This window comes from Strix uralensis, chromosome Z (genome assembly GCF_047716275.1).
Source record: "Strix uralensis isolate ZFMK-TIS-50842 chromosome Z, bStrUra1, whole genome shotgun sequence".
Taxonomy (NCBI): Eukaryota; Metazoa; Chordata; class Aves; order Strigiformes; family Strigidae; genus Strix; species Strix uralensis.
The window spans coordinates 92549413-92573193 of record NC_134012.1 but is presented as its reverse complement, the minus strand read 5'-3'; the positions used below and the strand labels follow the sequence as shown (position 1 = coordinate 92573193).

Here is a 23781-nt window from a genome sequence, read left to right as displayed (position 1 = left end):
TGGTATGACAATATATGTATAGAAACAGTCCCTGCTCATAATCTTTTCCCAGTAAGAAATGCCATGCACGCTTCTTGTTTATAAAAGATATTATATGGACTCCTTTGTTACCCAGTTTCACAGCTGATCCCTTGAGATATGTATGATTTCATTTACTTGGTGAAGGGGAAAATTGCAGCAGAGTACTTCTTTTTTCAAAAAACATCTGTGATTATTCTGAAGAGGAAGGCACCCAATTTTCAGCCTGCACATCAGATGGGTGCTGATGGAGTATTAAGGGGAGTTTGCATTTCCCATGGCCTGAGCTAGCTGAGCAAGGAGAAAGAAATTATAGCGCTTGATAATGCTGTGGCAACTGTTTTCACCCTTTTACTGGAAGAAATTATTGAGAACCATCTCTGTGGTGTGGATTCAGCCAAGCTTGTAAGCATGCGGTGAATTCTCATGTCAGGATTAAAACCTAGCACTGAGTCAAGCATGGGTTAGGATCTAATAGGATCCGTGTGTGTTTTGGGACCAATTTAAAGCCAAAGGATGCAATCTGTCAGGTCCTGGGCAAGGACTCAGCCATCGTCCTCCTGAGGGAGTTCAAGCAATTAACAAACAAGCCCAAGTGCCTCAGTTTCCCCATGGAAAGTGTTCTCCCATACCACCAGCTGTGTTGATGGAAATCCCTGTCCATAAGCCAGCATCCTTCTGCCCACGGAGGTGACTTCTCCTGGGTGAAGGCATCTCAGCAGCACCTGCAGGCTTGGGGTGGGCAGGCTGGCTGTGAAATGCTCTCCACTCTTGGTCCAACCTTCCCTGTTTTTAAGCAAAGAGCAGTTTAAAGGTGACGTGAGTAAGCAGTTTAGGAGAGTCCTGGGGTCTCTGGGCTGCAATGCACCTTTGGCTGCAATGCACCAAAGTGAGAAACTGATTCCTTTGCTGATGCCAGCGTGCTGCTAGTAGGCACCTGGAAGGTAAAGCTGTGTGTGGCCCCAAGGCAGGAGAAAGCTCATTTCTTTAGGGGTTTGTCCCAGAGCTGGTCCATATAAAAGGTAAACAGGGGCAGGAGAACATCACACTCACTCTAGAGCTGGTTTGGTGCTCAGGTGAGGCAGCCCCAAAACTGGCTCAGACCCCCGTTACCCATCAGTGGGTCTGTTATGCCACAGGGATGCTGCATGATCACAGTGGCACAAGAGCAGTGCCAAGTGGGATGAGTCAGAACATGGTCTAGATGCCCCTGAAAGCAGTTCGAGCTGCAGTAGTGCTATCGTTGGTGTGGTGATGGAGAGGGGAAACCCTGCTTTAATCTAGGGACATGAAAATGAAAGCAATGCTCAGTCTGGCAGTGGTGTTCAGTGTTAACAGACCATCTCTGGGTCCTTACCATGGGCTTTCTCCCACTGCAGGATGGAGGTTTCCACCAGTGTATCTTCCCCGGGGACAACAAAGCATTTGTGAAAGCTTTCTTTCTTGATTGCTGCTTTGAAGCCCTGAGGGATCCCTGACAGCTGGGCTTGGAGCAACCAGAGGGTCCCAGGGGGCCCCAGCAAAATTCCTCTGGTGGTTGTTGCAGCAACAAAAATGCTTTCTGGAAAGCTGATGCCCACAGTGCTGGAGAGAGGTGGGGAAGCCAGGCTCCAGCCCCCTCATACCGCACCTCTGCCCCTGTAATCAGTGTGCTCTGTATGCACATGCATGGCTCTGCCATCCGCCTTCATCACAGGCTGCAGGGGGGGGAAAGCATCGCTGAGACTTTCTGCAAACTCTGGGGATGATGCAAGCTGCCTGAACCCGTTTGGCTGCAAAAATCTCTCCCCCAAACCCCCATCCCTTTCCAGTCTTTCCCCCAGTGCCTTTCCCTGCTGCCCAGCTGAGCCCCAGGGAGTCATGAGGGACCAATGCCAGAGGCATCCTGCGAGCAGGTGGCACCACAGCTGCCTCTCCACACCCTCCTGCTGTGCCAGGGCTGTGCTCTGCCAGAAGGACATCTTGTTTGCCTTGCTAAGCTTCAGTCCTGATTGGTTTTTTGCACTCCCAGTGCCAAGCAAGAGTTGTTTGCTGGAGGTGCTGGTGACACAGGACTCTCCTCCAGCCCATCGCTCACCCCAGGCTGCCTCTTTTTTGTAGGGGGAGTTTATTTCCCTTGATCTTTGGTGATTGCTGAGCTAAAAACCACCCAGCCCTACTGGCACAAAAGAATAATAAAATAAATAAAAATCTCTGCTTTTCTCTACTTGGACGCTGGGATTTTGCATCAGCCCAGACCATCTTTATGGCTCTCCTGACATGAGGGATCTGCAGGCTGGCAGTTCCTGCCTGGCTCGGGATGAAATGCAATTGAGGAGATTGTTTTTTTCCTGAGGCTGCCAGCCTGGCCACGTGTCCGAAGGTACTCTGCTGCTGTCAGCTTGTCCTTTCACCATGGTCCTCCCTGGCCTTAGGCTCTGCTTGCCTGCCTGTTGTTTTTTTCTTACTTTTAATAAAAGCTGTGATTTTGGGCAGGGATGGACATGCTCCTGGCCAGGACCTCATGGGCCAGCAGCCACTGCTCTGCTGTCACCCATAGGCACCTCCTTGAAATCCAGTTTGAGTTAACTGGGCTTTTGCTATAGCCCCACTGGGGTTTGGACTTTGCCATTAACACTGCTCCCCGTGCCGTACACAGCTGTGGACGTGTTTTCAAGCACTGCCACTTAGCTGGGACCCAGCACAGAGTAGACACCACTCACTGTCCCCAGGTCCTCGGCGAGCCTCACACACCCTCCCTGGGAGGATGCAAACCCAAACCCAAACCCATCGATTCCAGAGAGGTCTTGTAGATTATTGAGGATTTGCTGCAAGGCTGCAAATGCTGCAATCTGCCAACCTCCAGCCAGCACCAGCTTCACCCTGCCATGTGGGCCTCAGCCAAGTGTATGGATGCTGCTTGCACCCAAGGAAGAAGGCAAAAGAAAGGCATTGGGAAAATGTCTTTTATTGCAAAAGGAGCAAATCGAAGTCCCTCTCATTTCTCAAGCCAAGCTGCATGTGTCGGCCAGTGCTAGTGACGCCTGGGTGGCACAAGGCAGGCTGTGGTTTGTACAGTAACAATGGAAAGGGTTGGAAAAACATTGTGTGGGGCAAAGCGGGTGGCGTGGGGCAAGGCAGGCTCCTAATGAGTTTCACATGCTCCATTTCTTGCACTCCCATAGCCACAAACATTTATTCCATCCCTGTCCTGGCCATCAGTGCCATCTGGAGAGGGGGTCCCCAGGAGCAGTGAGGACAGCCAGACCTTCTGGAGTGCCCAAGGGAAGCCAAGAGCAGGCTCCTCTTCTTCAGTGCCTGCAAACCATCCTGAAGCACATGTCCTCAGAGAGCAGTGTGGACAAACAAATCTCCCAGAGTTGGTGTTGATGGGCCTTTTTTGGGTGAATGTCAGCAAAAATAGGGGCATGATGGTCTAGTCCTCACCCCTGGGGGCGGATGCAAGATCGGGGTTCACCTGGACATGATCTTCTCCAGGCCAGCCCTAAGGCACAGCTATTCCCTTTGTTGTTGGGACCCAAGGGAGGGTGATCCGTGATCTGGTGGGTCATCTCCAGTGGTCATCTCCATATCCCTGTCTCCTGCCACCACTGCAAATACAAGAGTGGGGTGGCTGTCAGCGTCTCCCTTTAAAATATACATCAAAGCTGCAGGCTGCAACCTTTAAATAAACCAACAATCTCAACTCTGATTTCAGTGAAGTCTAGGGTGAAAAAAGCCCCAAATCTGCCTGAACCACTAGCCCCATGTACTTGGTACAGATGGACATTGTTAAACTTCCTTTTGTTTTCCAAAATTTTATATCAATCAAGGTGATTCATGTTACAGTTCTGTCTTCATTACAATTAAGAATTAGAAAAGTGGTTAAAAACAAGCCCACCAGCATTACAGTTCAATGTAGGACGGTGTGTGCAAACATAAGCATCCAGAAAACCCGATACACGACAGTGCAAGCTTCAAAATTCAATCACATGGGCATCACGCTGACCTGCTGCTGTTCAGCTGCAGTCTGCTGTGGGCTGGGGTGGAAAAGGCTGAATCCAACTCCCAAACCTGTTTTGGGACTTATCCTTGGCTGAGTCAAACTAAACCCTGCACTGGCCAGTGACCCATGGTGTAAATCAGAGAAATCTCACTAGTAGCAGGTCCCAAGGTGTCTGTGCACAGAGTGCTCATGGTCTGTGAGGTCCTTGAGTCCTGCAACACTACAGCATAGTGTTAGAAAAAGTATTTTTGGTAAAAAGTTGGATGGAAAGGGCACCTAGAAGACTGTGAGATAGACTGAGGCAGCACTGATGAGCCTGTTCCCAACATGCAGGAAAGGCTTGGTGCTACGGGCCCACAGAAAGTCACCCATATGGACCCGTTCTTCAGCATCATCCCTTATGTCCTCCCAACAGCTTTACCCTTCTCCTAGCTGGAGCACTGAATAGCCACAGCCACTTATGCCCTAACTACAGCATTTAGAAAAATAAGGGTACTCTTTATTTATTCATATAGTTAAATAAAAAGATAATTAAAACTTTGATAATAAAATCCTTTCTTTTGAGGGGAGGGGAAGGAAGATAGTGTGTCTAATGGAGAATTTCCACCATGACCTTCCTGACAGCACCTGAAACCACTGTGAGGAGATTGAAGGCACTCATCTGGCTGTTCCCGTAATTTTCATAATAAAGGGACACTAACAGGAATGCTGTGCTTCTCTTCATGTAGCCTCACCCCTTACTAGTGAGGGATGTGGTGAGTGGCACAGCAGAGACGGGGTAGGGGGGAGAAGACATGCGAGATCTCCTGGTCATGCTGCGATCCTTCCCATGAAGTCCTGTGCCAAGGATCTCACTTCTTCACTGGCAGCTGAGTCACGCAGCAACATCTCCTCCACCCAGTGACTCCCATGCCAAGGGAGGACAAGTATTTCACAAGCAAAGGTTGAAAGCGAAGAGCTGGAGACCCTCAAAGCATAGCTTTTATGCATTTCTGGGGCTGGAGAAACCCTCTATGCACCCTGTCCTCCTTGCAGGCTGTGGTCAGACTCATCTCCAGGAGCTCCTCACCTTCACCTCCACCCTCTAGTCCAAGGACCAAACCCTGCCAGTGCCCTGATGACTGATACTGGGGCTCCAGGATTAACTCCTTGCCAGAGGGTGTCTCTAACTTGTAACATAATCACTATTTGCACTGGTGGCAGGGAACAAACCTGAGTTGTTCATAGTTAAAAGCCACAAGAAACAGGCTTTGGGACATGCTTGTGGTCCAGCTGGGCAGGGACCTATAGGGCTCCCCTGCATCTCATTTTGAGGCTGAAACATCAAATTACACAGGGCAGATTCAGAGCTTAAGGGATGCTCCAAAGAGTCCATCAAACTGGATGTTCTCACTTCCTTCCTAACTATAAAAGCACTTCAGCTTTTGCCCCAAACACCTAAATTTCTACTCCTGGACCCCATCGCAACCCTCAGGTTTAGTACATTTCCTTTCCTGCCTCCTGTAAAACCCAGTGGCAGGAGATGGACTTTGAGAAAGATCCTCACTGGTATCCAACCCTACTCAAAACACAGCACCTGCCTGGGTGGCAGACTCATGCCGGACCCATGCTCAGTCCTGATATAATCCCATGGGAAACCCTGCAGATGCTGAGCTCTCCTTGGCTGGCTGTACCCTGGGCAGGGTGCCCCAAACCCTCCCAGCCAACGCAGCTCAATTCTGCAGAAGCTCATTAAAAATTCAAGGGCAGAAACACGCTCCCAACCAGGGCACAGCCGGGAATGTCCTGCCCTGGGGAGGAAGGCTGCCAGACTTCAATCCTGTTTACTCTGTCTCGGAGTGGAGATTGCCCACGGCTCTCTGTAAATAAATTTTCCTGTACAAAACCAAAATGGTAAAGCTGGGAAAGAAGCATCTCTGCAGCTCCATCCCTGCTGCCTGTGCACCCTCCAGAAGCCTCTGACAGCAACCCTACCTCCAGCACCACAAACACTGCCCCTAATTCTCCCAGGAAGAGAGGTGGGCTGCTTCAGAAGAACTCTCGGCAAAATCATCACCTCTAATTGCGACCTGAGATGGAGATGGGTATTAGCTTAATTTCATGGTAGATGAGAACATTTCTGCGGGTGCAGTGAGAACACCCGCTGGCACAGACCCATCAGTGCAAAAGCCGGTGTTTTCCACCCACCAGCAGGCCGGCTAGCAGCAAACGTCACTGTCAATCCAAGACACGTGCCACTCGCGGGAACTGGCTGTTCCCGGGGAAGCGTCACACATACTTTTTGAGAACGGCTTTGCTCCAGGCAGTCCTTCTGCTAGCAACAAAACTGAAAGCTCATCTGTCCTTAAAAACCAGAAGGATTATTATCAGCAGGATAATCATGTAACAAAGCGAGGCCATAACTGCTTTAAAAAGACTAATGGGGCATGCTGGTATGGACGGTGCTGCTCGAGGAAAGGCAATGTTGACACCCAAGGCAAAACACACAGGCAAGTGCCTTGCAGCGGGTGTTAAATGGGCGAGGAGGTGGGATACTGCTGCCCCAGCAAGCGATATGCAGCCCATACAGTTAAAATACCTGCACATCACTCAGGTAACCTGGCCTGCCTGGTACCCAGGAAAGCAGGAGCATGGGGCAATGGTTAGTCCAGTGCCATACTAGGCCAAAGGGGGAATAAAATGTGATATATGTATCCTCAGTTTGTTTTCTGCTCTTAAAAAAAGTCCTTTTAAATATATTTGCCATATTATAAAACTTATGGCAGGCTGTGCTGTAGCAAGCCTTCCACATCACACACCCCCATGCCCAGCACCAGGTCTTCCCACGAGACCAGAAACGCTCCCATTGACACTAACCAACCTCCACCTCTTGAAATCCTTGGGAACTGAAAAGGTATCGGGTTTATTACGTGTCTGCAGACAGGCTGACAACTCCTTTCTGACCTACACAGAGAAAATTCTGCCTACAGTAACCCAAGTGGAGTCTACCACCTGCCCCAAATTAAAAAAAAAATCAAGACCCCTCCAAATAAAAAAAAAATCCCCAAGGAGAGTGAAGTCTATTTAATTCCCTTCCTCAGCCCCAGTCTCAAATAAAATGTGCAATTAGAATTATTATTTGTTACAAAGTCCTAGATAAGGCATGGTTATCCCAAAGCTGATGGAGGAGCCTGTTAGGAAACCCAGAGGAAATAGGCAACTTCATCAAGGTCAACAGGATAGTCTGTGAGCAGCACCGGGGTCTTCTCAAACAACTCCCCCTTGTAGCTGCGCCACTTGCCCGCTGGCAGGTAGACATCACGCTCCTGCTTGCCCATCTCCAGGACAGGTGCCACCATGAGGGTGTCCCCAATGAGGAACTGGGAGTCGATCCTGTGAGTGGCCTCGTCGCGGGGCGAGATCCACCAGATGGGACGGATGATGGGGTCTCCCGTGTCGGTGACCTCCCCAGCCAGCTCCAGCAGCAGCGGGGCCACCAGCGACTCGTGGAGCTCCGTGAACTTCTGCGCAATCTCCACCACCTCCTTGTCGTAGAGCCAGGGTGGGATGGAGAACTGCATGGAGGGCATGAAGGCTGACAGCTCCAGCCACCGCACATACAGCTCCCGGTCAGGGATCTCCACCGCCCCGTCTGTCTTGTTGGGGAAAAAATTCCCCCCGATCATGTCAGCGGATATGAAGGGGTACCCCAGCATGCTGATGGTGAGCACCGTGGGGATGAGAGACTTGAGGCCGAGCTCATAGCCCCAGACAGAGTCACGGTCAATGATGCGGAAGAAGCAGGAGATGTTCTGTGACTGGTAGCCCACCCGCACCTCGGCCAGCTCGTAGAAGGGGATGGCCATCTCTGTGTAGCGCCGTGACCAGATGCTGGGGTCCGAGAGTGGGCGGAAGGTGCTGAACTGCTTGGGCAGGTAACTAGTCTCGCCCGCATCAAACTTGAAGGACGAGATGCCATACTTGTGTCGAAGCTGGCGCAGGTGGCTCTGGAACCAGTCGCGGGCTGCTGGGTTGGTGAAGTCCAGGATGGCCCCGATGCCGTTCCACCACTCCACCATGGCTGGCAGCCGCCCTGATGGCTCCTTGATGAAAAGCTGACGCTCGATTCCCACCCCAAAATTGGAGGAATTGTAGTTTATGAAAGGGTGAGTCCACAGGGTGACCTTAAACCCATCTTCCCTTAATTTTGCAAACATCTCCGTCACATTGGGGAACTTGGCAGGGTCAAAGTCAAAGTCCCCGTAGGCTTGTGTGTACATGTCATCTATTTCAATGTGGCTGCAGTTAAAACGGTACTTCTTGATCTTTTCAGCAAATCGCAAGAGTTTATCCTGGTCGATGTTGTTCTTGTAAAGGGCCCAGGTGGACCAGATGGGGTATCGAAAGGCATTCTCAGCAGGGATCTTGGAGGGCTTGTTGAAGTACCTGCGCACCATGTACTTGTGGATGGAGGTGACATCGGAGCCCACGCAGACCCGGTAGCTGAGCTCGGGAAAGGGCTGCTGCCCCGGTGGTGGCTTGTAGGGCGAGTCCTTGTAGCGGGCCTGGAAGAAGAGGGTGCGCTCAGTGGCATTGAAGCCCAGGTGGAAGGGCACAGAGTCGTTGATCTTGATGGCCGCCGCCTTGGAGGAGAGCCAGTAGCGCTCAAGGATGCCACCAAAGCTGTCACGGAAGGAGTAGACGTCGCTTGTGACGTAGGGCACGGGCTCTTGGTAGCCGGCCAGGCGGATGGGCCAGTGCTGGGTGCTCATCTCCGAGCCCCCGTACCAGTGGGCGTCCTCCCAGAACATGGTGTGCTCCACCGCCGGGCCAGCCGCCAGCTCCTCCCAGCGCACGCGGTAGCACATCACCGTGTCCTTGGGCTTCACCGTCTGGATGAAGAAGTTGAGCGGCCCCCTGCCCGACCGCGTGCAGCTCAAAATCTCACCCTCCTTGGAGCACGACTCCAGGTCGAGGCTGCCCGAGCGGAAGGCCAGCCGGAAGACCACCTCCCCGTGCTGGTTCCTGATGACGAAACCGTCCGCCCGCAGGTCCATCAGCTCCGTCTTGAGCCTCTCCGCCTTCCGCAGGGACACCGTGTAGTAGCACCAGGCCACCACCGCGGCAATGAACAGGATGAGGCCCAGCAAGATGGCCCCGAGCATGGGCCTCAGCTCCTTGGAGGGCTTCTGCTTCACCGGCGTGAAGTTCTCTGGCAGGAAGGTGTACATGGCGCTCTGTTTTCTCTAGAGGTTTTTGCAGAGGAATGGGAAGGAAGATCTCTTTGCGGCAAGCCTGGGGCTCTCAGGAGAAGAAAACAGACTGTTAGGAGAGTTCCCACCTCCATCGAGTCCCAGAGCACCCATCTCTGAAAAAGAAGAGGATATAAATAGTCTCAGAAGATATCTCTGAATCAAGGGACTGCTTGTCATCCATTTGCCGTCTCAATTTCAATAGCTCCTCCCAGCTCCCCCTGCCAGGCTGCGACGTGCCAGGTGCTGTACGCTGAGTACCAGACACCATCTCCAATTACCCTGGGCAGACAACACATGCGAGAACAGCCTGAGCCCCACATGGAGAACGACCCCAGGGCAATAATGACCAAATCACTGCCATAATTAATTATTTTGTGGGGAAGACTTTCAGTGAGGCAGGAGTGGAGACTGGGAGGGGGTTGGATTAGGCTGAGCAGTAGCTAGATCAGCCCACTGACAGTATCTTTAAGGGACGGGGTTAACTAAGAGCCATAAAAGACACCACATAATTAATTCCAGTCAGCCACTCCTACTTTTAATCAAACTGGCTCCCTGGCAGATTTAACTCAGATCATCCACAGCATCATCCCCTTGCTGTCCCCAGCTGTTCCAGCCAGGCAATACTTTGCAGCGAATGTGGGTAAAACCCTGCTTCTCTGCAGCTCCTGGACAGCCAAACGGGGTTGGGGTACTGGTGGTTTTGAGGGAGCACGTAGGGGGTGCACTTTCAGCAAACAATGTCTGGGGGATGTGCCGCGCTAGCAGCCCCGAGCAGGAAGAGAACAGCTCACTCCTGCCGTGCACGCAGACCCCTGTAACAGCTCCAGGTGGGAGAAAAGCTAATTTTGTTGGGAGTGAGCGGAGCAGGACCTCCAAAGGGCTACTCCTCCATCTGGCATGGATCCGGGCTGTGTTTCGGCTCCATCCCGCTCCCCCCTGTGCGGCCCCAGGGAAGCGGGCTGTGCCAAGAGCCTAATGGCTTTTCCTTGGCCACGGGCTGGCTGGGCTCGGCCAAGCACAGCGCCGGGGATCCAGAGGCGAAAAGTAAAGTAAGGACATGGGAGAGCAAGAAACAAACCAGGCCGCAGGAGGAGCAGGGGTAGGAGAGGAGCTGCAGAGCCACAGACCAGCTGGCCAGTACCTGCCTGGCACCAGCAAACACAGGCATGGCACCTCCTCCCCAAGGCCTGGGGGCTGTAAGCCTGTGGGCTCCAGGCAAACCGGAGGAAAAGAAACCCCTCTTTTTCGTCACAAATGAAGCTGGTTGAAGCAATTCGCTCTAAAGTGGTTACGTTTCTTTTTAAAAAAAAGGGAAGAAAAAGATCCAAAAAGAAATACGGAATCCCCTCCCTGCCACAGGTGCGACAAGCCAGAGCACATTTTCCTCTGCACCTCGAACAGATTTTTCTCCCCAAAACAGGACAAGTAAAGCAGAAAGTGGTCCTGAGCCACCTAAACCCTGCTGCTGCACTACGGGGATGCCCAGGTGTAAAGCCAGAGCAACATCTGTGCACAGGCTCAACAAAACATGGAGCATTTTAGATTAATCTTCAAGCATGTCTTGGGCCAGACCTTGCAGCTGGGGGAACTTTTTCATTGCCGGCTTTGTCATTTTAACCTTCCCATGGGAGCCGGTAACTTTCTAGGCTGCCAGTTGCTTTAAATGGGATTACAGTGGCATTAGGAAGCGATTAGCCTGAATGGGTGATAGGTTTAGCTAAACGACTTGTCCAGTGGCCAAGTCCCACAGAGCCCTCACCCGCCGCGGGGAGCTCTGGCACGGGATGGGGGCAGCGCCAACCACCCCGGCTGTGTCACCCCAGGAGAGGAACAGGGCCCTCACCCACCAGCATGTGTGATGCAAGGCCAGCCGAGCCCAGCAAAAATTAGGCAATAAAGGCAGGGAGGAGATGGTGGTGGGATGATGTATTTGGGATAAACCTTCATCCCCTCTATCAACCCCTCCTTGGCTTTAGGGTGAACCAGAAGCTGCGCAGGATTGTACTGGAGAGGGAAGGGAGGAATGTTTACAGAAGGCTCTCGGTCAAAACCAGCACAGCTGAGTGAAGCCACAAGTGGCAGAATGCTTCTGGAAATACAGACCAATATGCTGAGCCCCAACAACTCCCTCCCTTTCAGCACTGGGAATTTTTGGGATGCCAGAGAGGGAATTGCAAATACCTGTCACTACCAGAGGCATGCCTGTGTCTCACGTGTGCCGTATCTGGGGATAGGCTCTGCAAAGCTCAAGGAGGGGGGAAATAAAATGCAGCCTCCACCAAGCAGGACTTGCAAATTATTTAGGAAAAGAATTTTTAAAAGTTTCCATGTTTTCTGAAAATAAGAGGAAATAAATGGTGTTTTCTTTCCCAGCTCTCATTTAGGATTTTAAGCCCAAGAAATGGCCAATACTGCTGCTGTGGGAAAAGCCACCTCCTCACTCCATGTAAAATTGACAGCAGCTCCCAGGGCTTTAGGGAGTTTCTGGATTTTCATCTCCCTTACAGGAGGCCGGTTTATTATTTATGAACTACTTCGAAGCTGCTCTATTTTTAGGCTGTTTCTTTCTTTTCCCTCCATGGGCTGGAGCTCATGACATACGCGAATGAGCCGTCACTGCCGCTGCCAGCAGAGAAAGTGTTTTTTAAGAAAGGTTTTGCAGCCTTTTGTGGCCCTTGGACACTGATCTGCCTCAGAGGGATGTGCAAGCTGTGTGTTCAAGCTAGTGGATTTAATCCTGCTCTGGTCGCTCTGGCTTGGCCAGGATCAAACCCCCGTGGCTGCCCTGGGTTAATGGACGTCACCCGCTCAGGTACAACTCCAATAAAAATGCTGAGAAGGGTGTTTGCAGGCCTTCACCCACCACAGCAATGGGCCAGGGAGGTCTCTGAAAACAGGATCTCACGCTGTGCCTGTCTGGCCCCTCCATTTTTTTGCCCTGGTAACAAAATGTACATTCTCCAGTCAGTGATTTGGCTCTGTCCCAGATGAGAGTTAAGTCTCCCAAGCACCCCAGAGACGCCTGCCACCTCACACACACAAGCTGCAGCCCGTAGAGGTGCCTGCTCATGCAAAGCCTGTTTCAATATTTTTTCTGGAATCCAAAGTTGTTATTTTGCTCCAAGATGACATTGCGGTGACCTTTAATTCCTCAAAAAAAAAAAAAAGAAAACATGAAGGCAGGGTGTCAAAGCCAAACAGCATGCTCGCAGCTTGCTGTGCTGGAGCTTCCCCGATGACCCAAAACAAAGCTTTTTCTTCCTGTCCTGTGGAAGCAGCAAGTCGTCTTGCCTCAACTCGAGATGAAAGCAAAACATCTGAGCAGGACACACTTTACGGAGTAAAAATAAAAATCCATTTTTTGACTGCTTCTATTTTTACCAACATCGCCTCTAACCACGGGCTGCGAGACCCACAGCACCACTAACCCCAGCAACTTTGCAATTAGGACATCGTTAAAAGAGGGTCAATAACATTTAACTGGTCCCTATTGCCCTGGCAGGGTCAGGTCTGAACCACAACGGGGGTTGTGCGGGGGACATGGACCCATTTCTCACACCGGGATGCCAGGAAACCCTCCCCTCCGGTGCAAAGTGCTGATGCCTCCTCTCCAAACATCTTGGCAGGAGTTGAGCTAAGGAAATACCGCAGATTTCACCGGGAGGCATCTCCAACCCCATAAAAAAGCAGGGAATTAGGATGGCAAATTAAGGGGGAAATTACTTTTCTGCAAAACAACTGGGGGGGGGGGGGAAAGCCTCCCTCTGCAATCCCCCGTGGGGGACCAGTCCTGCCACAGAGACTTTGCAAACCTAAGATGAAGGACAAGCAAACCCTTCCTGGGGATTTAATTTCCCTTGAGGGGTCTGCAGCAGCACTAGAGTTCTCTGAAGGGATTTCTGGAGTCATAAAGGGTGAAATCACCATTCCAGCTACTTGGCGCTGATGGGAGTGGGTGGGACAGGCAGGGGCACCCGGTGGCAGCGCTGGCATGGGGTGCAGAGCTGCTCCCCACACACCCTGGCCCCCCACGGACCAGAGGCGTTGATTCCTCCCACAGCCCCACAGAGCCACCCACAAGGACCCCCCGCTCACCGCACCGGATCACCCTGTGGTCCTGGGTTTATCCCAGCAGTGCACAAGCCACCCTGGCGTTAATGGGGTTGGCAGAGACCCCCAGCCCCCGAGCCAGGGCAGCAACTCTGCCTCAGCAGGACAGGGGGTACACGGTGCTTCTTTCCCAGGGGACCTCTGCCTTCACCGCCACCACCACGGTCACAGCAGGGACTGACATGCTGCCTGGCCCGAAGGGCTCAGGAAAGGCTGCAGTGGGTGTGGGTCTCTGCATCTCTCCTGCAAAGTGGCAGACGCTTGCTGCTGGGGCTGCTGCCTCTGTGGCAAAGCAGCAAATTCCCCGTTGCGCCTGGCTGTCGGGTACAGACAGCCCCGGCCAGGAGGTAGCTTATCCCGCCGGGGACATGGTGCCAGTACTTACCCGTCCATCACCTCCCTGGGATCCCTGCCCGCCGCCTGGCTCCACCACAGATGGCTTTTTAAGCACATGAAAAATAAGCGCTGCTACATCTCCACGACCCCAACAGCTTGTTCCTCTCCAACACACAGGGGTGTTTTGGGGCTACGAGCTGGCTGCGCCCCGAGCAGCGTCTGTCCGCAGGCAGGAGGAGGGGACCCAGCGTGTCACCGGCGTGTTTTCTCAGGCACCGTGACGGATGCGTGAGCAGCCAACCCTCCGGCCGGGGTGTGCCGAGCCAGCAGCGCATGGCCAAGAGGCGGCTGTCGCAGGCATCGCGGCGGCGTGAAGGGCGTGCGCTTTGCCAAGCCTCAGCTCCCGGAGTCGCGGGATTTGGCATCTCCCCTCCCTGCCAGGTGAGCAGGAAGGGCTGGCGAAAGCTCGTCCCCTCCTGCATTTGCAGGCTGTCCAGAGTGAAAAAACAAAATAAAAACCAACCCAGGGTTTGGTTTGGTTTTTTTTTTTTTTTTTTTCCTCAACTCTTGTGATTTTAAGCAGAGTCGTGATTCAGCAGAGTAATGAGGCTGCCTTGAGCAAAAAGAAACAAGCAGCCCTGCTGCTGCTGGCTGGTTCGTAAGCCAGAATTAAACAGCACCGGGCACCCAGAGGATAAACCCCAAATCCAAGGGGGCCACGTGAATACAGAGCGCATCTGCAAAGTGCAGACACGCTGCCAGCACCTTGCTCCGTCTGCAAGAGCAGACAGGAGATTTGAATCTGCAGCATTAGCTCTGCCCAGCCTTAAACATTTTCACCTATAGTGTAGGGATCATCACTTTACACCCCAGTTATGTCCCTTAAATCTGCCAGTGTCGAGTGATGCTCCAAAACCATTTAGACACCTTATTCACTGTCTGACCATGAATACAAAAAAAGCCACTGGGAGTCAATTCTGGCAGCAGATGACTTAATATTTAACACCCCTGACAATTCCCCCTTTACAACATTGTCTTTCTTTGTTCTTCAACCTGTGCTAATTAGCAAGATGAAGTTTTAATAATCTGGGTTTTCACTTTAACCCTGCACACCACTTGCGGTGCTGCCGGCTCGTGACTAAACAATGACCAAGGGCTCTCACTTTCCCCTGCCTGGAGGCATATCACAGCACCTGAATTTGTCTGAGCCACAAAGATTTGTGGAGAATTTAAAACAAAGTGAGCTCTCCTGGTCCACTTGTATCAAAGTGCACTGGACACGTGGGAAAGAAAGCTCCGGTGCTCTCCGTTCGAGGACACCTCTGTGTCCACCTTGGAGATGTCCAACAGCCCCTGGGGAAGCAGGAGGCAGCCTGGTCCCAAGGCCACTGTCATGGGCTAACCCAGAGCCCAGCAGCCAGCTCCTCGGCACCAGTGGGGCCAGCAGCTCTTGAAGAGGCATCCACTAAAACCATCCAGCTCATGCCCATTGGCAGCAAAAGCAAAACACCACATATAAGGAGTTCCACATGCCAGCACGCTGGGGTGATACAAATCTCTGCCCAAAGAAAGAAACGAGAATGGTAACAGCAGTAATTTAATCGTTCCCACTGAAGGAGCCAGCACCAGGGTGCGACATGGCCCAGCGGGGCTGGTCCAGCGGTCAGGCTGGGCCCTGGTGTGAGGCATCAGTCTGCTATTAGCTTAGTTCATTTGTCACATGTGCCATACAAGACACATGGCCATAAAGATTTTGGTGACTTTGATGCTGTCTTTTGGTCCCCCAGCCCAATTCCTGCTGATACAAGATGTGCTTCATCTGCCATCCTATAACCCCAACCGCAGCTCTCCCCAATGCTCCCATGGGTGTTGATCTCACTCCTGCTCATCTCCATCCTCCAAGACAAACTGCCCCACAGCAGGACACATTGCTCTGCTTCGCCCCCACAGATTCTTTTGTAAAAGAGCTGATTCAGCACTTTGGGAGCACTCAGCATTTTGTACGCTGAGTCTTGCTGAAACCTGAGCCCACCCCAACACCCAAGTGCTACAATGTGATATGGGGAAGAAACGGAAACCTAAGCACATCCCTCTGGCACGGCCCCTGCGATTTTCCAGACATTGAGTCACCATGAAACTCCAGGTGCTGGGAGCTCCAGAGAGCGGCGGATGGCTCATGGAGCTGGGCTGGCGATTCAGGACCCGGAATTTCCATCTGCATCCAACACCTAACAATGCTTGGGCCAAATGCAATCATCATCAATTCCTTAAAGTGCTCCCTGGCAGCTCTTCCATGCACAGATCCAGCCATGCAGACACAACCCCCTGACACTCATTCCCCACTGGGCCTGCTGTGTCTGCTGTGCTGGGCACTTACCCTTTAGGCATCACGAGTATCCCAACAGGGAGAGGGAAAAGAGAGTGAAGGATTCGTGCTTTCTATAACAGCTTTGGCCACTTGTCGCCACCGCTGGCACTTGCTGATGGAGGGGCTGTCCCAGAAACCACTCCAAGCCCAACCCAGTACATTACACAATGCGCTGCCTAAAACCATCTGCTTAAGTTTTCACTGCCAAACATCTGTCTAGAGGCAAAAGTTGAAGCTGCACCTTGCAAGGGGAGCCGGGGACGCGCCTCTGGGCTCTGTTAATCTTCTCCGGGCGGCAAGACTCCTACTCAGCACAAGAAAAAATTACGCGGCCCCTACACGGCGGAGTGCGAAAGGCTTGCACCCCAAGGTCAGGGTGCGGGTTTGCACCGACACCCCGCTCCCCGCGGGCCTTTCCGAGCCTGACCCTGCTGCCGGCTGCAGCCTGGGGTCTGCGGGACGGGGCACCCCCTCCCCAGCCCCGCGCACCCCGCACCGGGTCATCCCCCCCTCCCCATGCCGGGGAGGCACACCCCAAATCTGCCCCGGGGGCTGCTCCATCCTCCCCCGGAGGGCAGCCCCGGGAGCGGCAAACTTACCGGCGGCGCCGGGCCATGGCTGGGCTCTGCCCCGCACCGGGGACGGGGCGGGGGGGACCGGGGCTGAGCGCTGCCGGCCGCCCGCAGCGGTTCCGGGGTTGGGCGCTTCCCCGCCGCCCCGCCCCGGCTCCAGCCCCGGCCCGGCCCCCCCCGCCCGCTCCCCGCTGGGAGATGTAGTTCGGCCCCCGCCGCTCCCCCGACGGCGGCAGCAGCAGCCCCGGGGGGGTTGGAGTCGCTGGGGATGCCCGGGGGCACTCGCGTGGGGGTACCCCCGGGGCTGTGCTGGGGGCACTGGTTGGGGCTGCGCAGGGATGATTTTGGGCCGGCATGGGGTTTACCTGGGGTTTTCCCCTGCCCCAAGCAGGGTTGGGGTGCTGCTGGGGGTGGGCACGGCGCGGCAGTGGTGATGCCCCACAGGAATGTGGGGACCGCGGCCCGGCGGGTTATGATCTGCGGCACACGTGGAAGGCCCTGTGGGGTGTTCCCTGCTGACACTGGGATCCTAGATCGTAGTCAGAGAAGGGCATTTCATGCCTTCATTAATTACATGCTGTTTCCAAATCCCCCTCCTTATTTAGCCTGTGTCTGCACTCAGTATCCCAGACGGATGGCAGCTCTTCCCAGATAACTTGGCAAAAGCAAGCAGGTCCTAAGCAGCCCAACACGAAACCGACAATCACGGGTATCAACGGTTACTTCTATTTCTGGACGTGTTACTACGCTCTGAGAGCTTTTCCTTGTGTGCTTTCTTGGTCTCCAACTTGGGGGTGGTGGCAGGGTACCAGCCCCTGAGGGCTGTTAAAGTGCCCACCAAGCCAATAGCTGCTGAAGTTTCTCCCCCCTTCCCCAGGAACTTTCCCAGCCTGTAAGAAACGGTCTGAGGGGAACAGTTGCCCAAGTCAGTTTTAATGAAAGCCTGTATTTGCTCTTCACCAGCAGCATGGAGCAGAGTAAGCCTCTGAGGTAAACTCAGGGAGGATGGTGTAGCTATCTCTCTGGACTCCTCCTGTCTTCTTGAAGTGGCTCATGCCCCACCTAGGAGAGCAGATAAAGTTATCAGCCATGGGAGGATGAAACTCCAGTAAGGAAGAAGAGCAGAAAACCTGCACTGCTTAGGGGCGAGCAGTGGACATGCAGCTGCCCCCATCTGCTTTGCTGTGTGCCTTTAGACACTGAGGCCAAAGCAAAGCCCGGGTAGGAATGCTGAAGGTCCCTGGCATTGCCATCTCAGCAAACTGCTTGCAGCGGGTCTCCCACCCTGCAAACAGCCACTATCTTTGGCAATGTCATTTTGCTAAAATCTTCATTCCCAGAGCCATGCCTGTCCAGGAAGATCTGCATGTTTCTCAGTGGAGAAGACCTTGAGGATCATCTCGCCAAGGCTCAGGCACAGGGGCATCTGTGGGGAACCCCATGCTCCCTGTTCTTGTTTGATTTAAGTTTCTGGGATCAGGAATTTAAAGCCAATCACGCATTTTCTGTGAGGCCTGATGCGTAATTTTGGCCTGCAGGGCGTTGATGCAGAGTGATGACTAAACTGGTTGAGTAGCGCCCCCCTCTCCCCTTGCTGCTTCCCCAGTGCTGAAAAAAGCTGCCTCAGCAGTGAGACATCCTAAAAGTAAACATGTGGGGATTAAAAGGTGCTGCTGGACCTGCAGTGGGTGAAGGACAGGGCTGATTACAGCATAACGAACAGCATGACCAGGGAACAGGTTCTTGGATAAGAAGAGCAAACAATGACAACAGAAAATACAAGAACAGCAGGAGAAACATTGATGTGTCCCCAAAATCTGGGAGGTGCTAAGCTACATGTAGCCAGGCTCAGGGGTGCCAGCAAGATTTCAGGTGCCGTACAGTCCCAAGGACTGCTGGATGAGGCCAAGCATAGAAACACCTGTCCTTGGAGTAAATTTGACAACTGCTTCTCCATGGGTAGCAACAACACACTCCACAGCCCAGCACTGCAATGGTGTCCTGCCCTCCTTGGTCATGTCCGTTCAGCCTGTGAGATGGAGGTGCAGCAGCTGCATCACTGCCTGCGGGCGCTGTGATGGGACCCACTACCCCTTGAGGTCTGCAGTCTGCACCATCATCCCCAGAATAACTCTGTGAGCAATTTTGCATGAAACCTTAATGAAAAGAGAGCTAGTTCCTAGCTGGCATTAGTAAAAAATAATAAGCTTTTGCCCCAGGGCAAGTGGTTTGGAGCACTTCCCCCACTGAACATGCATGCACCTAAGGTTCCTGTACAGGAAGAATGACCAGAGGCGGTGTGTAGATGCACAGAACGTTGCCCTGGGGCTGTAACTGCAGCATGGGATACTCCTGCAAGAGACAGAGGAGGTAGGGTGAGTGGTGGCCCCAAGGAAAAGGGAGCTCATGTCCATCCCATCCCATCCCATCCCATCCCATCCCATCCCATCCCATCCCATCCCATCCCATCCCATCCCGTCCCGTCCCGTCCCGTCCCATCCCATCCCGTCCCGTCCCGTCCCGTTCCATCCCATCCCATCCCATCCCATCCCATCCCGTCCCATCCCATCCCATCCCATCCCATCCCATCCCATCCCATCCCATCCTGTCCCCTCCCGTCCCGTTCCATCCCATCCCATCCCATCCCATCCCATCCCATCCCATCCCGTCCCATCCCATCCCATCCCATCCCATCCCATCCCATCCCATCCCGTCCCATCCCGTCCCCTCCCCTCCCCTCCCGTCCCATCCTCTCCCATCCCATCCCATCCCATCCCCTCCCCTCCCCTCCCATCCCATCCCATCCCATCCCATCCCATCCCGTCCCGTCCCGTCCCGTCCCGTTCCATCCCATCCCATCCCATCCCATCCCATCCCGTCCCCTCCCCTCCCCTCCCGTCCCATCCTCTCCCATCCCATCCCATCCCCTCCCCTCCCATCCCATCCCATCCCATCCCATCCCATCCCATCCCATCCCATCCCATCCCATCCCGTCCCATCCCGTCCCGTCCCGTCCCGTTCCATCACATCCCATCCCATTCCATTCCATCCCATCCCATCCCATCCCATCCCATCCCATCCCATCCCATCCCATCCCATCCCATCCTGTCCCCTCCCATCCCATCCCATCCCATCCCATCCCATCCCATCCCATCCCGTCCCATCCCATCCCATCCCATCCCATCCCGTCCCATCCCGTCCCCTCCCCTCCCCTCCCGTCCCATCCTCTCCCATCCCATCCCATCCCATCCCCTCCCCTCCCATCCCATCCCATCCCATCCCATCCCATCCCATCCCATCCCGTCCCGTCCCGTCCCGTCCTGTTCCATCCCATCCCATCCCATCCCATCCCATCCCATCCCATCCCATCCCATCCCATCCCATCCCATCCCGTCCCCTCCCCTCCCCTCCCGTCCCATCCTCTCCCATCCCATCCCATCCCCTCCCCTCCCATCCCATCCCATCCCATCCCATCCCATCCCATCCCATCCCATCCCATCCCATCCCATCCCATCCCGTCCCGTCCCATCCCGTCCCGTCCCGTCCCGTTCCATCACATCCCATCCCATTCCATTCCATCCCATCCCATCCCATCCCATCCCATCCCATCCCATCCCATCCCATCCCATCCCGTCCCGTCCCGTCCCGTCCCGTCCCGTCCTGTCCCGTCCCGTCCCGTCCCATCCCATCCCATCCCATCCCATCCTTACAGCCCTCTCTTCTAGTGTGTGGAGTTGCCCTCTGATGGCAGAGGCCCCGTCAACATAATAGTCCATCCCTTGCTGGCAGTGGTGGCACCCAGAGCAGGGGCTGTAATAGCCCCAGTAGGGTCCCCTCCCTGTCACACTGTACATGGGCAGCCTGGGCAGCATGTCGGTGGCCACCTCCCTCTCTGCAGGGGGAGGGATGGTGAGGGTAAGGGAGAGGAGGAGCAGCCAGCCCGCCATCTGGATGGATGCCAGCATGGCACGGGCACAGCTCCAGCTGAAGTACAGGGACAGGGCGAGGGTAGTTACCACATTGATTGATGCAGGTGGGTTTCAGGGGGTACGACACGGGTATGCTGTGCAGGAAGGTCTCCATCCTTGTCTCCTGCAAGGAGTGATGGCAGCCCTTGCAGGATTGTCACCCTTTTGCTGCAGTGCCTGAGGTGCTGGCAGCACCTGAGGCGGCTCCAGTTTGGGGAGGCCAGGGGGGCTGGACTCTACCTTGGGTGGGAGAGGGACGCAAGAGAGGTACCTATTCCAGACTGTGCTGTTGTAGGGACCTGTTCTCCAGGTGAGGTATTTGTCCTTGTTTACAAAAACTGGCTTGTACTTGTCTGCAATACAAATATAACAGGCAGGGGTGTCCTGTGGTGCTGGGGGACAGCTGGAGGGTCCCGACTGTTTCCCCTCTCCCCAAAATGCAATGCCACAGGGCCAGGGGTCATGTCAGAGGTGCTGCTCCCAGGGTCCTTGTTAAGGATCTGTGATGGAGGTGACACCCACCACTGCAAGCTTGTTGGTCACTTGTCCCTGATCATGAAGCCTTGGTCCCCAGGGGCTATGGGGTGCCAGAAGGGTAACCCCCAGGCAGCACCTACCAGCAGGGGCCACCGGGGAAGAGAACTCTGGGGACCTGTGGACATCCCTGGGATGGGGACAGTCCCAGTGCAAGGATGGGGATGGGCGGCCATGGCAAAGCCACAAGCGCAGATGCCAAGGGAGAGTCCCTCTGCCACAGTGGGGGATATGCAGTATGCAAAAGGGGGGGAGAACAGGGCCACTGCCAGCACCCTCCAGCCCCTGACTCCATGGGGATGTGCCCTGTGTGACACAGGGGGACAGTACCTTTAGACCTGGCCAGCCAGTACTTCTTGGGCCAGTAGGCAGTGGGGTTGATGGTGTTCCTGTGGCTCTCCTGCATTGCCGCCTTAATCGGCAGCTCAGTCTGACCTTGGCTTGCTGGATTTTGCACCAGGGGCATCATTAATCCCTACAGACAGTGGGGAGTGGGGAGAGACACCCAGGCCATGTGGCAGCATCTGCCTTCACCACCATTGGGGCACACGATGAAGCCCATTACCAGGCAGGGTCTAACACTGGAGATGCAGCTGGAGATCCGAGCACCAAGTCTCCCTTCACAGTGGGTGCGCATGGGGGTTGTAGCAGCACTGTGATACCCTCCGCAAGCTTCCCACTCACCTGAAACTGGGGAAAAGAGGATGGCTGGGTGTCACTGGCTCCTCTCCCGCTTCACCCCAGGTGTCCATAGGCATCCAGGCACATTGCAGAGTGGAAGAAGGGGTATGGCCTGGCAGGTATGGGGCCAGCAGAGGTTGGGAAGGGAGTTAGAGGACCAAACTGTAGATGTCCTATAGCTGGCAAGGCCAAGAGGGCAGATGGGTGCCCTGCTTGCATGAGCCATTTCTGTCCCTGCAGTGGTGACATTCATCTCCATGCCCTCTGCTGGCTCCCTCATTATAGTGCACGTGGTAATGAAGCTGGAAGAGATGAGCCAGTTTGCAGCATGCTTTGCATCGGAGCCTGCATGCTTATTAGCCCATGTGGGGAAAGCTGCATGTCTCACAGACACCCCCCGTAGTGAGGCCACGGCTCAGGGATCCCTCCTCCTCCAGGACCAGGGTTTTTTGGTGCTCAGATCTCCTTCAGTCCTTTGCACGGTCCCCCTGGCATGGAAGGCTCCCTGGTCAGAACTGAGCTGAGCCTGGGGGTTGTGCGTTGGAACAGCAGTCAGAGCCACCTGATCTGTCCCCCCCATTGCCACCATGTCACACAGCAGTCCTGCCACTGCCTCAGTTTCCCCTTCCTCAGCAGATCCTGGCCCCTGTGCACTCTGAAACCTACTGATGGACAGGGCTGATGTGTGAGAGCTTGTGCTGATGACCGTCAGCCTGCAGGGTGCAGCTCCAGGGGACAAGAAGCCAATGAGCACAGGCCCTGGGCTGTCAAATGCTTTCCTAACCAGAGAGCATGACCCCCTGCCTCCATCACATACATGCAGCGAGGCACCCCATGAGTCCTTGTGCCACCCCTCTGCCTGGCACCGAGCATCTGCAGCTGGGTAGGGGTAGAAACCCTGAGGGTTCTTCATCCCATGGCACTCACCGGCGTCACAAACTTGTTCTCGCTACAGAGCTGCTGTGAAGTCTGCTTTTGGATGGTCTTTTTGACAGAGCATGGCGGGCGGTAGGAGTCGGTGTAAGTGCTGACTGGGGTCTTGTGTTTTTTGGAGAAGAGGAACATTGTGCAGCAGCACACCGGGATGGGAGTGCCTGGAGTCCCACAGGGTCCCAGGGGTGCCCCACTGTATGAGCAGCATGGCGTGGGGCTGGGGGCTTGCAGCCCAAGCAGGAAAGGGACTGAGGCTAGTGCCACTGCTCTGCCAGCCCAGGGTGGTACTTATGTGATCAGTGATGTCATAGTCTGTGAGTAGGGGGATTTGTTTTCTGTCAGTCCCATAGCTACGCTCTGGTTCTAGACTAGAGCACAGCAGTTGCTACCTACATCCCTCTATGAGCTGCACCCTCCTGGCTTTGCCCTGGCTCCAGGCTTCCACCCCTCCTGCAGGCACCTTAACAATGGCAGGAAGGAGTTTCAGCTGGTCCTAGTCAAGATAGTCAAGATGCAGCACTAGTGATTGTGGTTTTTCCAGCTCCTCTTCCGTATTTCCTTGGAAATCCTGCAGGAACCCATCTGTGTGCATACAGCACCACACCAGTGCAGCCAATGCCCAGGGCACAGCACCAGGCACCGCTGTCCCAGCCTGCTGGGACAGCCAGGGGAGTTATTGCCTGCTCTGTCTCCCATTTTTAATTAAAAAGCTATATTTAGGTGATCTTGTTTGCTCTTCCATCCTGAGTGATGGGCTCTGCAGTCAGAGTGAGCGATCCTCATTCATCTCAGCGCGGTGAGGCAGCTGGATTACAGCAAGGAGGGATTGACATGAACTGGGTTTGTCTTTTCCTGAGCTGGGGAGTCGATCAGAGATCTCTGCCCCTGCAGAAACCCCATTCTGGCCTGGCTTGTCACACAGTGTCAACTCAGCCCTGCTCTGCTCCTGGCTCTGACCCCTCTGCTGCCACGTTTTTGGAGATGACAGGTGAAGACCCATGTTCATCTTGGCAAGGTGGATGCCAACCCACCCCCCTGAAGG

General features: G+C 54.3%; 2 protein-coding genes across 3 annotated transcripts; both read right to left on the bottom strand.

The window, feature by feature from the left end:
• Window positions 1-2949: 2949 nt before the first annotated feature.
• Window positions 2950-16762, bottom strand: LOC141937479 (myogenesis-regulating glycosidase-like). Of its 2 annotated transcripts, none has more exons than XM_074855196.1 (2): window positions 16651-16762; window positions 2950-9350 (listed from the first exon to the last, which is right to left on the bottom strand). In XM_074855196.1, the coding sequence occupies exon 2, from the start codon at window positions 9211-9213 to the stop codon at window positions 7177-7179; it is 2037 nt and encodes a 678-aa protein (XP_074711297.1). In that variant the 5' UTR covers window positions 9214-9350; window positions 16651-16762; the 3' UTR covers window positions 2950-7176. The 2 variants fall into 2 exon arrangements, with proteins under 2 accessions (XP_074711297.1, XP_074711298.1); XM_074855197.1 differs by lacking the exon at window positions 16651-16762 and adding an exon at window positions 13733-14147.
• Window positions 16242-22871, bottom strand: SPMIP6 (sperm microtubule inner protein 6). Its single transcript, XM_074856968.1, has 10 exons — window positions 22734-22871; window positions 21456-21600; window positions 20832-20944; window positions 20640-20715; window positions 20332-20515; window positions 18886-18978; window positions 17584-17685; window positions 17412-17513; window positions 16852-16951; window positions 16242-16355 (listed from the first exon to the last, which is right to left on the bottom strand). Exons 1-10 carry the CDS (start codon window positions 22869-22871, stop codon window positions 16242-16244), a joined length of 1167 nt encoding a protein of 388 aa, XP_074713069.1.
• Between the last annotated feature and the right edge of the window lie 910 nt (window positions 22872-23781).